General features: G+C 40.6%; 1 protein-coding gene across 3 annotated transcripts; it reads right to left on the bottom strand.

Annotated features, from left to right (window-relative positions):
- Nucleotides 1-3545: 3545 nt before the first annotated feature.
- LOC112191010 (translocase of chloroplast 90, chloroplastic) lies at nucleotides 3546-7250 on the bottom strand. 3 transcript variants are annotated; one of them, XM_040513681.1, is made up of 3 exons: nucleotides 6971-7250; nucleotides 6445-6600; nucleotides 3546-6153 (listed from the first exon to the last, which is right to left on the bottom strand). In XM_040513681.1, the coding sequence occupies exons 2-3, from the start codon at nucleotides 6572-6574 to the stop codon at nucleotides 3830-3832; spliced, it is 2454 nt and encodes an 817-aa protein (XP_040369615.1). In that variant the 5' UTR covers nucleotides 6575-6600; nucleotides 6971-7250; the 3' UTR covers nucleotides 3546-3829. The 3 variants fall into 3 exon arrangements, with proteins under 3 accessions (XP_040369615.1, XP_024186305.1, XP_024186308.1); XM_024330537.2 differs by having other exon boundaries at nucleotides 6445-6579; nucleotides 6971-7249; XM_024330540.2 differs by lacking the exon at nucleotides 6445-6600 and having other exon boundaries at nucleotides 6971-7249.
- Nucleotides 7251-14726: the final 7476 nt, after the last annotated feature.

The raw sequence follows: 14726 nt of genomic DNA, 5'->3' as shown, positions 1-14726 counted from the left end.
TAAATCTCTTTCGTTTCGTTATCTCACTATAATCTACATCCTTACCTGTACGGTCTTACATATAATTAGCCCTACCATCAAGGGTTTAAGAAAAAAAAATTGCCCTAATTACCTCATTTGTTCTCAATCATTTGTGTACAGCAACTTATTTACTCTATTACTTGAGAGATTACAATCAAACTTTAGAAAGAAAAATAGTTGGGAATGTTTATCGAGTAATTCATTCAACATTGCTTTACAACTGCAACTTCGAAGCCATGCAGGACAGGAGGAGCAGTAGGCGGGCTCGGCGCTCGCATCTAATTCTCGTTGGCCAAAAAAAAAACAATTTAAACCCGTGCTCATTATAAGGGAAAATCCAAACCCCACACTAGCAAAACAATGATTCATGCTCATGAATTTGGACCCATCAATTATTTGAAGGAGCAAAAAACTTGTTAACAAATAAGAAATAAAGCATCTTGTTACTTGTAGACTTGTATTGACTGACCCCAAATATAATGATATTGAATTTTATGAAATAAATATTTATCATATTGTAGCCTACAATTTGTTGTATATGGAGGGGCACGTACTAGTGGACTAACCCACTTTTCATTATTGAACATTGTGTGATTCATAATGTAGTACATAATCTATAAATGACCAATCTATAAATGACCACAAGTGGTGAATTGAGGCCTCAACTTTGATTAATTAGCCAGAAACAAAACTTAGTGCAATACACTGTAGCTTTTATGCTTCTGGTCATGTTACATTAAATCCTAACATGCACTTTGGACCAACCCTCATGAATACTAACCGGTTACGAGTTCCAACATACTTTCAACCCGGCTGCCAATAAAATATGTGATTGACCAAAATCATAAAGCAAAATTAACTAAATTGTACTGAATGAAAAGTATTATTAAAGACGTTGCATCTAAAACCCTATAAAAAAAAAAAACTACAATAAAACACATTGAAAAATTATCAAAAATTGAAGCAGTAACAACATTACAGGAAAGATTGCGACTCCATAAAGAAACTTGTAGCGAGCGAGTGACCCATCTTCGACATTAAATATTGCATCTAATATATCGTCACTTATTAAAAACAAGAATTTGGGACCTCCAAAATTCGACGCATATAACATGAGTTATGAGTGGAGATGTTCATGCCAAGTGATGAGAAAGGTTGGTTGTAGGGAATCATGGCCATACACCTCATTGAAGTTGCCACCAAAATCACCTAAACCCAGACCTACATTGTTCTTGGTCATCACCTTTCCCATTCTCTGAAACACCCGAGTTACAGTCACACTCATTAATCTTCCGACAACACACACAACCCTTGTTTTTTTAATCCTCATTTTATCAGAAACCAATTCCAACTTTTCAAGGAAGTTTAACTCTTTCTACAAATTAAGACCGGTTGGCATGCCTATGGAGACGAAGACTGGTCGTTGAGGCCTTAAAACCCCAAAAATTTACAACAAAACTTAGCTCATAAAATCTCAAATCTTTCTTCGGGATTGGGTGGATAGACATGGAAGACCTACCAAGGCAAGACAGCCCACGAGTCCTGAAGGTCCTGGAAGCTCTAAAACAAGCCTCCCAGGAGCTCCAAACCCACCCGAGTCCCGACTCGGCCGAGTCCAACTCGTCCGCCATTAACGCCCTCCTCGAGCTCGAGACCGAGTCCGACTCGCTCCTCTCCCGAGACCCACATCTCTCCGCTCTCTCCCAACACCTCGCCACCCTCAAAACCCTCGTCGCTTCCCTCCGGAAACCCAACACCCACCACAGCATAATGTCCTTTCTCACTCGCCGCGCCTCCGCTCAGTCGCTGAGTCGACTCGCCGGTTCGATCGAGTCGGAAATCCAGGCCTGGATCGACCGCGAGAGCCTCGAGTCCCTAACGAGAGCTCTGAAACAAAAGGACCCAGTTGGCAACGAGGACGAGTTGATCAAGCTGCTGACTCGGTTCGAGGACCGAGTCTCGCAAGGCTTCAACCGCGGGTTGCAAGATTTGGTGTTGAAGTCCAAAGTGTTGAACTTGCTCGAATCTGTTCTCTGCGATTCGAATACCTCAAAGCGAGTCAGGGAACACTGCGCTTTCGCCATAGCTGCTTTGATCAAGTTCAACAAGGATGTGTTTGTGGGCCAAGTACTAATGGGTGCCACCATTAAAGCTTTGTTAACAATGGCTTCGACTAACTCGATCAGAGTGTTGTGTACTTTGGTCAGAACTATTAAGTCTCCGCTTGTAGATGAGATTGAGTTTGATGGTCAGATACCGAAGATTATAGGCCTGTTGAATTGGGACGACGTTGAAATGAGAGTCATGGCGTTTGTTTGTGTGCTCGAAATTGGTTACTTCGGGCGCAAGGAAGCGATTGACGCAATGTTGGAGGAAGGTTTGATAGAGAAGCTTGTGGAGTTGCAGAGGTCCGAGCTTGGTGGGGATTTGATGGAACTTGAAATGTATGATGAGGAAGGCGAAAACAAGGGCGGCTGCAGAGAGAAGAGGTTGTTGGAGAGGCGGCCGTTTTCGAGCTGTGTGGCGAGGTTTGCTGTGCAGTTGGAGGTGGGTGAGGGGCTGAGGCAGAGAGAGAGGAGGGCGTTCAAGCAGCACATATTGGTGAGAGTTAGAGAAGCCTCCATTTCTGATGCAGAGGCTGCTACTATTATTGCTGAGGTTTTGTGGGGGTCTTCACCTTAGAACAAGGTTATGTGTTGTAATTACAGACTGGGGAGAAAGTAGATCATTTTGTGTTTGGCAATTTATAAAGTTCTATACATTGATCTACACCCGTGCCCTGAAAGCCGTTGAATTAGCCGGTGATTTGTAGTTATTCAACATGGATGTGGTTCGACATGTAAAAAAAACTAGTGATTTATTCGTTTAGTTTTCTTTGTAAATGTTATGTGAGTAATAGTGCTAGGAAATTGATGAATCATTTTGAACTTTTGGTGAAGAGAGTAAGCTCAATCTGCTTCAAGTTTCTTAAAGATTTGAGACTGCTGGCCTTTTGGGTTTACAGGATTTAGTGTCATTTTTGAAGCGGTGAGGTTTAGTGGACTTTCAAAGGAATTAAGAGAATCTGTATTTGGCATATGCTTCATGCTTGTGGTTTAGAGAATATCAGAATAAGATTGCATGATGCTGCCAAACCTAGACAACACAAAGTGTAAGCTAATCAAACATAAGAAATCAGTTTGTTCACGTCACGTGTGTGTAAAATTGGTGGATGTAGAGAGAGATGGAGATATAATATGATCTTGGTCAATGGCGCAAGCTAATTTGGTCTTAATATGTATATATTTAATGTTTTGTTACAACAAACCCCGAATGCTTCTGGTGATATTAATATTAGTGTTATAAAAGTAGATTATCTTAATGCAATTGTCGACATGGTCCATAGGTTTCCTGGAATTATCTGTGGCAAGAAAAGGAAAGTATACTTTGCTTCAATTCGAAATTGACCTGAGAATGGCTTATCTTGCAGGATACGTAATGTTGGATGAAGCAACGCAATTAATAATAGACTGAAGAGATCTACATAAACTTGGAATACCCTGTTGTTTTAACACAACATAATGTAACTCATCTTGAATTATCAACTGTTTAAGAACATAAACCAAACTGGTTACCTCCTAATTCTATTTAGCTTATTTTGTTGTGATCAAAAAGCAAAAAACTATACACTTTGCTGCCTCAATATTCTGCTCTGAGTAGATAACCTCTGCCTACAATGGCCAAAAAATAGATATGGCTTGTGAGCATTTCTGTGCTACAGTTCCGATGTTAAAAAGGAAAAACGAACATAGCAACAAAACTTATCGACTTATCCAGTCTCCCCTGATTCAGCCTCCCCTACTTCAGTCTCCCCTGATTCATTATTTGAATTTGCGATGCCCTTTCTCCATAAGAGGGTCCAGAAAATTGTGAAAGCGGCAACCAGACCAAACGGCAAATGATCACTGCTGCTTGTCTTTATGCTCAACTTCCCCATCCTGCGGCTATTTAGATTAGCATTGACCGATACCTTCAAATTTCTGCCCAGCCGGGACTCAGACCGTACGTTTCCACCCAACACCATCTCTTTATTGAAAGAAAGGATAGACATTGTCAGGGTGACAAAGTCATTTCTCACAGGGTAGTCTCTACCCCGTAAAGTAGCTTCCACAGAGCCACCATATGCGACTTGTTCACGATCCACAATCAATTTGCTTGCATTCATCATTTGGCCTGCGTTCATCAGAAACTTCAACCTCTTCCCAATTGAAACAGTTTCTTCAAGCTTGGCACCAAAGTAATACTTGTTCCTAAAAGATGTCAAAGAGACTCCACCATCAAAAACATCCTCCCACAACTTCTTCTGATTTGCTCGCTTCTTGTTGCTGTGAAAAGTATAGATGGTATCTTTACCGGCAGATTGAACATCAAGACCTACAGAATGTACAGTTCCCCTGGAATTTGTATAAGATGCAGCGCACTCTGACTGAATGCTAAAATCTTGTTTGTCCTTGCTTATCTGCCCCATAACAGAGGTAAAGAGTTCCCTATTTATATGTGCAGCTGATTCCAAGCTTATTCCATCGAAGCCCACATCATTATCCCATCCCTGGGGATCAAGAACAGGTCTCACAATCCACTGATCACTCGCAACAAGGCAACGATATCTGTGTGCAGGGTGATTAGAGCCAAAACTCAGAGGAATCTCCATATCTGGTAATAAAATTGCCTCCTCTGGGGCGGCCTGCTGACTCTCAGAGTTATCATCACTTGCTGAATTTTTTTCATTGGAAAGCTTACTTTCCATCTGCCTACGGTACTCTTCTTTCAACTGTTTCTTCAGATAAAGGGTCTCCCGATAATCCAATTCATTGAGATAGTCTGTTTTCTGTGATTTTGTCAGCCTCTCAAACTGGGCTTTTGTCAGGATTCGGATTGCAGGTAATTGATCATACTCATCTTCTTCCTCCATGTCTGAAAACAAGCTCTCATCAACTTCATTTTCCACTCCACTTGGAACAATAGGATGGCGTAGAAGAGATGAAAGGAGATGAGGAAGAGACGGCACATAGGTAGCAGCTGGGGGTCCCAGTTCGATGCTGTCGTTAAATTTCAAGAGGGAATTAACATCACCTAGAACTTTTGTACAAATGCATAGTAACAAAAACTGAGATTTCCAAACCTGACCATTTGGAAGTATCTTTTCCCCCATGATATTTGTCTTGCAATGAGAATGATTCTCAACCAAAAGCACTGGGTTTTCAAGTCTGGAGTCCGACACTGCCTGATGTATATAGTGCTGCACCATATCTGTGCTTCGCCTCGCATGTACTTCATAGCTGACAGGGTACCCGTCTGGCCCATCCGGAAGAGCTGAGGAAGAATGAGTCATAACAAGAATGGTGCTAAACCAAATTGCACGCCCAAAAACTTCAGTTATTAGCTTCAAAAGGGGAAGATCACTATAGCTTGTATCAATGAGATCAAGGCGTTCGAAAAACAAAACAATGTCAGGTGGACTTTTTCTAATAAATCTCTTCACTGAGAGCATAATCTTCTTATTTCTGCGCAAGTTACCTGTACATACCCCAGGTAAAAAACCAGGGGTATCAATGACAGTTACTCTAATCCCATTTACAGTTCCCACAACCTCCCGAATGTGCTTTGTACCAGGTCGAAAAGCATTGGTTACCGCTTTTGTTTGATCAAATATAGAATTAATTGTAGCACTCTTGCCCACTCCTGTTTTTCCAAGGACAAGGATTCTCAGAGAAAAATCCAAATTAGGCGGGCCAGCTTGTTCTGCTGTCATCACTCTGTTTCCATCACCTCCGAGATTAACTCCTTTCAAATCCGACTTTTCTGCTCGTATCACAGTTGCTAGGTGAATTCGATAAAGAACCTTTGCCACCATGAGGTTGTCTTTTGATAGACCAAGCTGCCGGAGGAGTTGCAAGAACTTGGCTTGTAGATCATCAATTTTCACCAAAGGATCCTTCTTTCTCATATCAGGCCCACTATGAGATTGATCAGAATTTTCAACCTCAACATCCTGCGGGGAAGGACTAGACTGATTTTCCTGATCCCTATTCAACGAGTTGGAAGTTTCATCAAGGACGGGCGGTGCTACCAAAGTGGTAGAATCAGAAGCACCTGAAAGTCACAAACAGTTAGCTCTTCCCTGGTCAAGTAACCCATAGATAGAATTGGGTTTACACTTTTCAGCTTCAAGAGTTAAAAAAAACTGGATCGCTGGCACCAAGCCATTACAAATACGATTCACTGAATACGTAAATCAGATTACTCAGAAATAATGTTTATACATTAACAGGAAACTACAAACATTGCTTACATTAAACTGTACACTGATACAAACTTTCATGGTCAAACTAAAGAACCAACCTTTAGAAATACTACTCACAGGAATCAGAGGGGACGAAATACCTTGGTCAGTAATCACTTCATTAGTCGAACGTTCCACACTAAAGAAACTATCACCGCCTGATAACGGCCGAGACAAAACCACAGACTTGGCTACTAACTGAGAAAGAATCCAATCTCTAAAACCCTTCATCCTTACTGCAAAACATTCACAACCCACTATCACACATCTAAATTAATCAAACTCATACTACAAATTTACTGCATAAGCACCCGAAAAGCATACCATAACTCCACAGCTCAAATGGAAACATTGACCAACCATATAAGCAGATAAAAGTCAAAATTCAACACCAACCATACATTTTACAAAGAAAAAATAAACTTGGGGGAAATTGGTATAGTTTCTTAGCAATTCTATGTGGGATTTCACTCGGTAAAATCTGAAAGGTATCTATTCAATTGAAAAATCAGGAGCAAAAACAAAAATAATCAAACTTTATTAGTGCTTATGATTACAAAGCCCAATATTTAATCGAAAGTTTGAGAATTTATGGATGAATTTGATAAAGACGAAGTAGAGGGTTACCTGGAATGAAGAAAACTTGGGTGAATCTGCAGGGACTATAAGGTTTGAAGATGAGGCAGAATCAAGGCCATGAGAATCCGAAACCCTAGAATGAATGGGGACTTGAACCAGCAAAGTTTTCTGGGGATTCTGTAATACCGTACTGAGAGACGAAAAGGGGCGAGAAAATAAAGGCCAGGTGTGAGAGGTTGGGGGAAGAAGAAGAAGATGATGATGATGAGTTTGATGAAAGATGACTTATTGGGATAAGAAAGAGACAGAAGTTTGACACCAAACACTTACAAATAATGAAAGCAAATCAAATATTTGGAGAGATCCCTTGTGTTTTTGTTTCTACTCATATGTATTTAATTTAGGGTCTTTTCCCGTATACCTAAAAAATCTTGGTATTTTTTCCAACTGCCCAACACTTTGGTATTACACTATTGTTGATAGACAATGACTAGCAGGGATGGTTCAAACAAACAAAATGCCTTTTGTATCCTATGTTGACATTTAGGTTCTTCTACAGTTCTATTCAACTAAAAAGAAACAGTCATAAAAACGTCAAAACCAAAGCAAGACTAGCCTTCAACATGCCACATTTCGCCTAACGACATCCTGTCTAAGCGGCTACTCACAGAGCGGAATCACTGCTGCTTGTCCTAATTTTTTCTGTTTTTTAAAACTGATTTTTTTTCAGGTGAACAGTAAAGCTTTAGAACTTTTAGATTTCCATGAGATGCATGCATTCGAATGTTAAACCTTAGCATAGTAAACTATGAATGACAAAGATGAGTATGATAATGACATTTAGACACTTAAACATAATGCTGATTTTATAAGTTAAAGAAGTGGGTGAACATCCATCTGAATCTATTTATTCAAATATACATATAAAACTTAAACAATCAGAGCCTCATTCTCAGGTAAACAGCAAAGGCTGTTTAGCTATCCATAAGAATGAGAACAGTTACTTACTTGATAAAAGCACACTACTTCACACCTAGACAGGAAGGGAAGCACACTTGCTAATCTATCTTTAAACTGCTATATTTTTCTTCGAAGCTGCCTTCGAATGCCTTCTAAGAGAAGCTAAAGCTCCTTATATAGGAAGCGGAACTCAAACTAGAATTCAAAATACAAAATGTACAGGACAACTCCGTGACTCCTGCTTTTCTGAGTGCTCCTGCTGGTGGAGGTCGGTTAGGGAAAAGCAAAAGGTGAGAAGTGAAATGTTTTTCACTTGTCCTTTTCTTTTGTGAAAAGGAAAAGGCAAAAGTAGCTTTAGAAAAGTCTAAAGTTCTACAGTTGCTATTTGGTGCTGATTCTTCACCTGTAGCTTCACATGTTCTCGTCTGTTTCAGACTGGTGGCCAAAGACAAAGGAGTTGTTGTCTGTCTGGGCCATGCGAGTTGTTGTTGCATTATCCTCGACGTCTGTATCGACATACATTTTGTGGTGGTTGTCATTTTCATGCTTTTCCACCCAACGCATGCATGCCATTGTCGAGTCTATCTCTTTTCTGGTTAGAGATAGGAATAAGTCACTGCTGACTACGTCAGGATGATCGTAAGTAGTGATGATTGTCTTTTCTCCTGCTGCCAGGAAGGTATTGTTGACATCTTCAGAGATGATCTTTTTGATGTAGTCAAGAGCCATGGCTTTCATCCAAGGGATGTTGGAATTTGGTTGGCTGTTGTATGCTACACAGGCTGGTTGAAGATATCTTCTTTGAATGATTCTCACATAATGATATGGAGGAATATATTCAACCTCACCGTTTGCCTTCTGGATCCATTCTGGAGGAGTGGATCTAAACTTCAGACGAAGTGTATAGTCATTTTTTCTGATATTCTTGACTGTGTTGACTATAATAGGCGGCAAACCTTTCAGATCATCGTTAGTTTTAGTCCACAGATTATGGACAAAACCATTTTCAACAAGCCAAAGCTTGTGTTCTTGGGGATGTTCACTCTGAACATTTATCAGGTATCTGCCAACATATGGTCCTGAGACAATGAAGAGGGTTGGAGGAACCAGATCTTCTGAATTGTGCCTTCCTATCAGATTGTGGAATTCATGCCAATCTGATTCATTAAGTGCCATGATAGGGACCTTAGCACTTTCTGGACTTTCAAGGAAGGAAATTTTTTCTTTTCTTACAGCACTCTGCTGCATATGGATTTCTTCAGTCTGTGGTCTGGCATTCTCATAAAGTTCTTCAGCTAGAGCAAAGAGTGCCGGGAACATTAGACCACTGCTTCTTTCCTGGAAGGTAAATAGGAGATTATCCAGGATTGCCTTATGGTGATAAGCCAGTCTCCTGCCAGTTCTGAACACAGGAGTATCAAAAGTTCGTAATTCGTAATTAAAAACATTTATAACTCCACTGGGAGTTGGTCTGCTTTTTGGCAAAGCAGCAGCCGTCAACGATCTTGATGAGCCTTTACCGTCTGCCGTTTGAGACGGGCTAGCCAATCCTTTACCCTGGGATTGATCAGTTGAGGCCAAGCCTTTTGAGCTTAGCAGAAACCTTTTAAGGATTTTTTCCTTGGTTTCTTTTGGATCCTCTTCAGGTTCCTGTTCTTTCCCAGTCCTTCTGCTTCTGGGATTACGACCTTCGTCGTCTTCTCTTTGGCTGAACATTGCCATTTCTCTGGTCAATGCGTCTGGAAGATAGTTCTTGTTTCCTGTAATTAATTCAACAGTATAATCATATTGGTTAAGAAATAATTGCCAGTTTGCTAATCTTCCTCTATCAGCAGCTTTGTCAAGTTTAAAATTTTTAAAATTCTTTACGCTGGCACAATCGGTGTGGACAGTAAAGGTTTTTCCAAGATAAGTTGGAGAATTTAAAATCATTTTCTTGACAGCTAGAATTTCTTTTTCCCCTATGGGATAATTCAGTTCTGCAGGGCTGAACTTGCTACTACAAAATTTACAGATCTTTTCAATGTTAGTTCCAGGCGCTCTCGCCAGAACCACACCGGACCAGTAATTATCACTCGCATCTGTCTGGAGGATAATTTCATCATTCTCTTCTGGTTCTGGTTGTTCGAGAGGAGGGAGGTTTTTGCAGAGATTTTTTATCTGCTTCACGATCTTTTCATCATCTTCAGTGAAGCTCCATTTTCTTTTGAAACTTGTCTTAGGAGATAACATTGCTGTTAACCCTGAGATTTTGGGGATGAAATCTCTCCCGTAATTTATGACACCAAGGAATCTCTCTAGACTCTTAGCATCAGGAATTCTGTCTGGAAACTTCCAGATCTTTTCAAGGATGTGGGGTTGGAGCTTTATGACTCCATTCTTGATGTTTATCCCTAGGAAATCAACTTCATCAAGGATAAAGAAGATTTTCTTCTCGCCTAGGATAATTTCATGCTGAACTATCAGCTTTACTACCTCATGGAGGTGTTTCATGTGTTCTTCTCTGTTTTTGGAGAAGACCAGGATGTCATCTATGTAGACGACGCAGAACTCCGCTACATGCTTGAAGATGTTGTCCATCTTTCTTTGGAAGATTGAGGGAGCTTGCTTCAGACCAAAAGGCATTACTAACCATTCGTAATGGCCTTGTGGTGTTCCAAATGCAGTGAGAGGTATACTCTCAGGATGCATCTTGACCTGCCAGAAACCCGACTTTGCATCGAATTTCGAAAAGACTTTAGCTCCTCTGAGCTGGTTGATCAGTACCCTGACTTGAGCGATCTGATAACCGTCTTTGACAGTCTTCTTATTGACATCTCTATAGTCAATAACCATTCTAGCTTTTCCTCGTAGATTCTCTGCATGATTTCTCACGTAGAATGCTGGAGCATGATGAGGGCTAGTGGAAGGTTGAATTAATCTCTTCTTCAGGAGATCTTCAATATCACTTCTGAATTCTTTTTGATCTTCCTCTTTGTACTGAGGAATGGCTTTGACATGGCAGATAGCGTTCATGTCATGCAATCTCAATTCACAGACCACTGGGTCTTTTTCCCAAAACTTCTGAGGATTTGTATCCACATTCTGCTCGAGTAGTTTCTTGATTTTTTCAAGAGTGGGAATTTGTTGAGACTCAAGCTTGTTCTGAAAGTGCTTGAGGTTGTGCTCATGGATGAAACTAGCTTCTTCATCTTCACTAGTTTCTTCTTCTTCTTCTTCTTCTTCTGAAGATTCTTCAACAAGCAATTCTTGTTGTTGTTTGATTTGGAGTATGGGCTCAAATTTGGGTTTGTAGGGGGTAAGATCACCACTATTCTGTTGCGATATCTGATGTTGAGTAGTAAAACCTGGACCTACCACACTTTTTGCTTGTGTGAGTCGGTCTGCCCAGAACACCCGTTCTCCTTTTTTGAAGCCTATCGCTTCTTCATCCTGAATGAATCGTTGTTGGAGAATGAAATCATTTCCCAACAAGAAATCAGAACCTTGGCCTTCAGACTACCAAACATTCTGGATGATAAATGTTCCTCCACCGACGGTGATATGAACATTTTTTGCTACTTTCTTCATGGTGAGATGGCTCCCATCAAATGTAACACCAGTAGCTGACTTTTTCTTGTCTTCTTTCCAGAGTTCATCTGGAATTGCAAATCTCTTTACAACAGTAAATCCCGATCCATTATCTACAAAGGCATGTAGATGATATTTTCTGTGATCCGGGAATTTTAGTCCAATCTCTATGTAGTTGCTATATCTACTGGTAGAGATGACCTTCGATTGATGAAGCTCATTTTCTTGAGCTTGTTCCTTTGGAATGAATGGTTTGCATTCTTCTGGAACATTTTCCTGAGTGGGTGATTTGTCAGAATCATCATCCCAATCTGTAGGAATTATTTTCTTGCTGTCTGGATCACTAAACCATGACGGAGGATCATATCGGACTTTATAATCAAACTTGCCGGATGGTTGGCCAAGTAGATCCCATGTTTTAGTATCCGCAGCCACAGCTATCTCTTGTCGTTCTAAGAGATGAACAGTTTCTGGTGGTTTCACCAGTTCAACATTTTCTGGTATTTCAACCAGTTCAATATCTTCATCGACTTTTTCTTCATCGATGATTTCTTCCTTTTTCGAGGAAGAGGGTTCCATGGTTTCCTGGAACAGAATTTGAGCTGTTTGGGCTTCAGCTTCTTTTGCTGCTTCTTTCACCTTTTGTTCAGCGAAATACTCTTCATATTCTTGTTCAACCAGTTGGCTGACAACACCTTTCTTGGTCTTTCTTCTTGCTTCAGCTATGAAGCAGTCTTTGTGATAAGTCTTCTTAGACTCTTCACAAAACATAGGGAGACCATTCTTTTCGTGACATAAGCAGTAGTCACAAACGAATGTACCAGGGTTCACCTGATAAGAAGACATGAAGGACTCTGTCTAGCTTTCTTCCCAGTTTTTGATTCTCAAAACATTCATTTGTCTGGATTCGAAGTACTCTACTTCAGAATCTATCTCAGACTCATCTGATGAACTGTCTTCTTCAGACCAGGCAGAGTAGACTGACCTGTCGTCTTCTTCATCATCAGAATAGGCTATTTCGTAGCCTTTCATGTTTGCTACCTCTACTATTTGCTCATATTCTTCGAAGAGAGCTTTAGTAGATCTTTTACCCTTTTCAGGGCATTCATTTGCATAGTGCCCTTCAGCTTTGCATAACCAACATCTGCAGGCTTTCTTGCTCGGTTGTTGTTTATGCTGATGGGAATTCTTCTTTTTCTTGAAGAACTTCTTCTTAGGATCTTCATCCTGCTGTTTCTTGTAATTGGAACTTCTCTTGAATTTCCAATCATTCTTCTGATTACTCTTTTTGAATTTTTTAGAGTAATAATTTTTTTTCTTCTTTCTGTGGAATTTGGTTTCATTGCATCCCCAGTTTGTGGGTATATCCAGAATTTCATAACAGAAATTTTCAACTCCTTTGAGTTGCTTCTTGGCCATCTTAGCTCTAAGATTGGCTTTGCATTGCTCCTTCAGTAGTTGCCGGATTCTGTCGGCAATTCCTCCAACTGAAAATCTTTCAATTGGCTTCTCAGCTATGCTTTCTCTCACAGCTGTTTTCCATGGTTCAGGGAGCTTTCTGTGCAACAGATTAACTAGATCAGTATTCTCTAGTTTACCAATTGTACAGTAATATTCCTGAAATTCATTCAGGTATTCTTCGAAGTATCTCATGTCGCAGATCTTTAGCGCATAGATATTCGACTTTGCCGTTTCTTTGGCTTTCTCACTCAGATTTGAGAGATCTCCACAGAACTGATCGTACAGGGGTACTGCAAAATCATACGGAGACTTTGAATTTTTGATCTCTTCAAGCCAGTCTCTTCCTCTGGCGGTTTCTTTGAAGGATAGGTAGTACTTTTTTGCCACTCCAGTGAGAGTAGTTTCATAGTACACCTGCAAATCTGGTGCTTCAAATTTGCCAAGGGTAAGTGTAGAGGCCATCATCAGGCTATCTACCCATTGGTCAATGGTTTTTCTTTTGTCTAGACTCTTGTCTAGATTCAACCAAATGTCGTAGTTCGTGATTGGCACTCTTGGCAGATTGTCCTCGGGGACGAATCTTTGGGAATTTCTTTCCCCTTTTTTACCCGTGGGGGCTTTCTGAAATGGGAGTTTTGTTTCCCTTGTTTCTTTTTTTATGAAAGTTCTGGAGCTCTCTCCATCTTCCATTTCAAGATCTTGGTAAGGAAAGACTTTTCTTGTCTTTCTGAATTTGAACTCTTTCATCTCTTCGATTAGTTTTTCTAATCGTTCAGGACTTTCACAATTCTCAGCTTCTTTGTAAAGATCATAGAGCTTCTCAGCTCTGAACACGTGGACTGGTCTGTTTAGATCAGCTTCCAGATCTTCTTCTGATATTGGCTCTTTAACAGTGGGTTTTGTACCACTGACACCGGCTTCTCTGGTGCTGTAACTTCTTCTCAGAAGGTTGTTGTTTATCCTGAGCTTCTCAAGATCGACATCACTTTTTCTGTGGTTGTCGAAGTTGAGGCTGATTTCTCCAGTTCTTCTACTCTCGTAGATCTTTGCTTTTGCACTTTCTGCTGGTAGCTTTGGACCGGATAATTTCCATTCAATAGGAAAAGTTACTTCATTCCAAGCAACTTTGTGAATCTGCTGTGAATGGTTCTTCTGGCTGGTGAGGAATCCAGTAGTGAGACCAGGGATGTTGGAGATCCGTGTCTTTGGTTCTACTGTGGTGCTCATCAGTGTATAGTACACTCTGTATACTATTGCCAATTCTTGCATATCTTCTTTCATTGATATGCCATCTGTCTTGACTCTCAGTCGGAGACAGTGGGCTGCATCCTTCAAGCTGGTGGTGAAGTTGGGGAAGCAGTTGAAATATGCTACTTGGTTGCACAGTGCTGCTTCTAGAGTTCCCAACAGACTAGCTTGGAAGTCTGTCAGTCTGTTGTCTTGCAGGACACATAGGACTGAACTGTTGATGCCTTCTCTTGCCAAAAGCTTTATGCCGACTTGGACTGCTCCAATGTGCATAAATTGGTACTTCTTTGCCTGTGCTCTGGCAACTTCAGCTGGAGTGATCATCAAGAGATCTGTCTCTCCAGATGTTGAGGGGGTTGTGAATTCAAGTACTTTGAAGTGATGGCTGTCCATCAGGTCAAATGTTCCCCTTCTGTAGATCTGTTTGAAATCTAGCTTTGGAATTGAGGCGTTTTTTACCTCATGCTCGATTTCATTGTATTCAAATTCTTCAGAATTCAGGAGTTGTACTCCTTTCTTTTTTCCAAAGATGCTTAACATCTTCATTTCTCCTTTTTCCGGGTTT

Source organism: Rosa chinensis, chromosome 2 (assembly GCF_002994745.2).
Source record: "Rosa chinensis cultivar Old Blush chromosome 2, RchiOBHm-V2, whole genome shotgun sequence".
NCBI classification, from domain to species: Eukaryota; Viridiplantae; Streptophyta; class Magnoliopsida; order Rosales; family Rosaceae; genus Rosa; species Rosa chinensis.
This window is presented reverse-complemented; position numbering and strand designations above follow the sequence as displayed.

What these genes read in the sequence shown, in the direction of transcription:
- LOC112191010 (XM_040513681.1), bottom strand. Translation starts at nt 6,574, where the DNA reads ATGAAGGGTTTTAGAGATTGGATTCTTTCTCAGTTAGTAGCCAAGTCT. An exon ending in TGAAGTGATTACTGACCAAG is followed by an intron (nt 6,154 to 6,444) that starts GTATTTCGTCCC and finishes TGTGACTTTCAG; the next exon opens with GTGCTTCTGATTCTACCACT.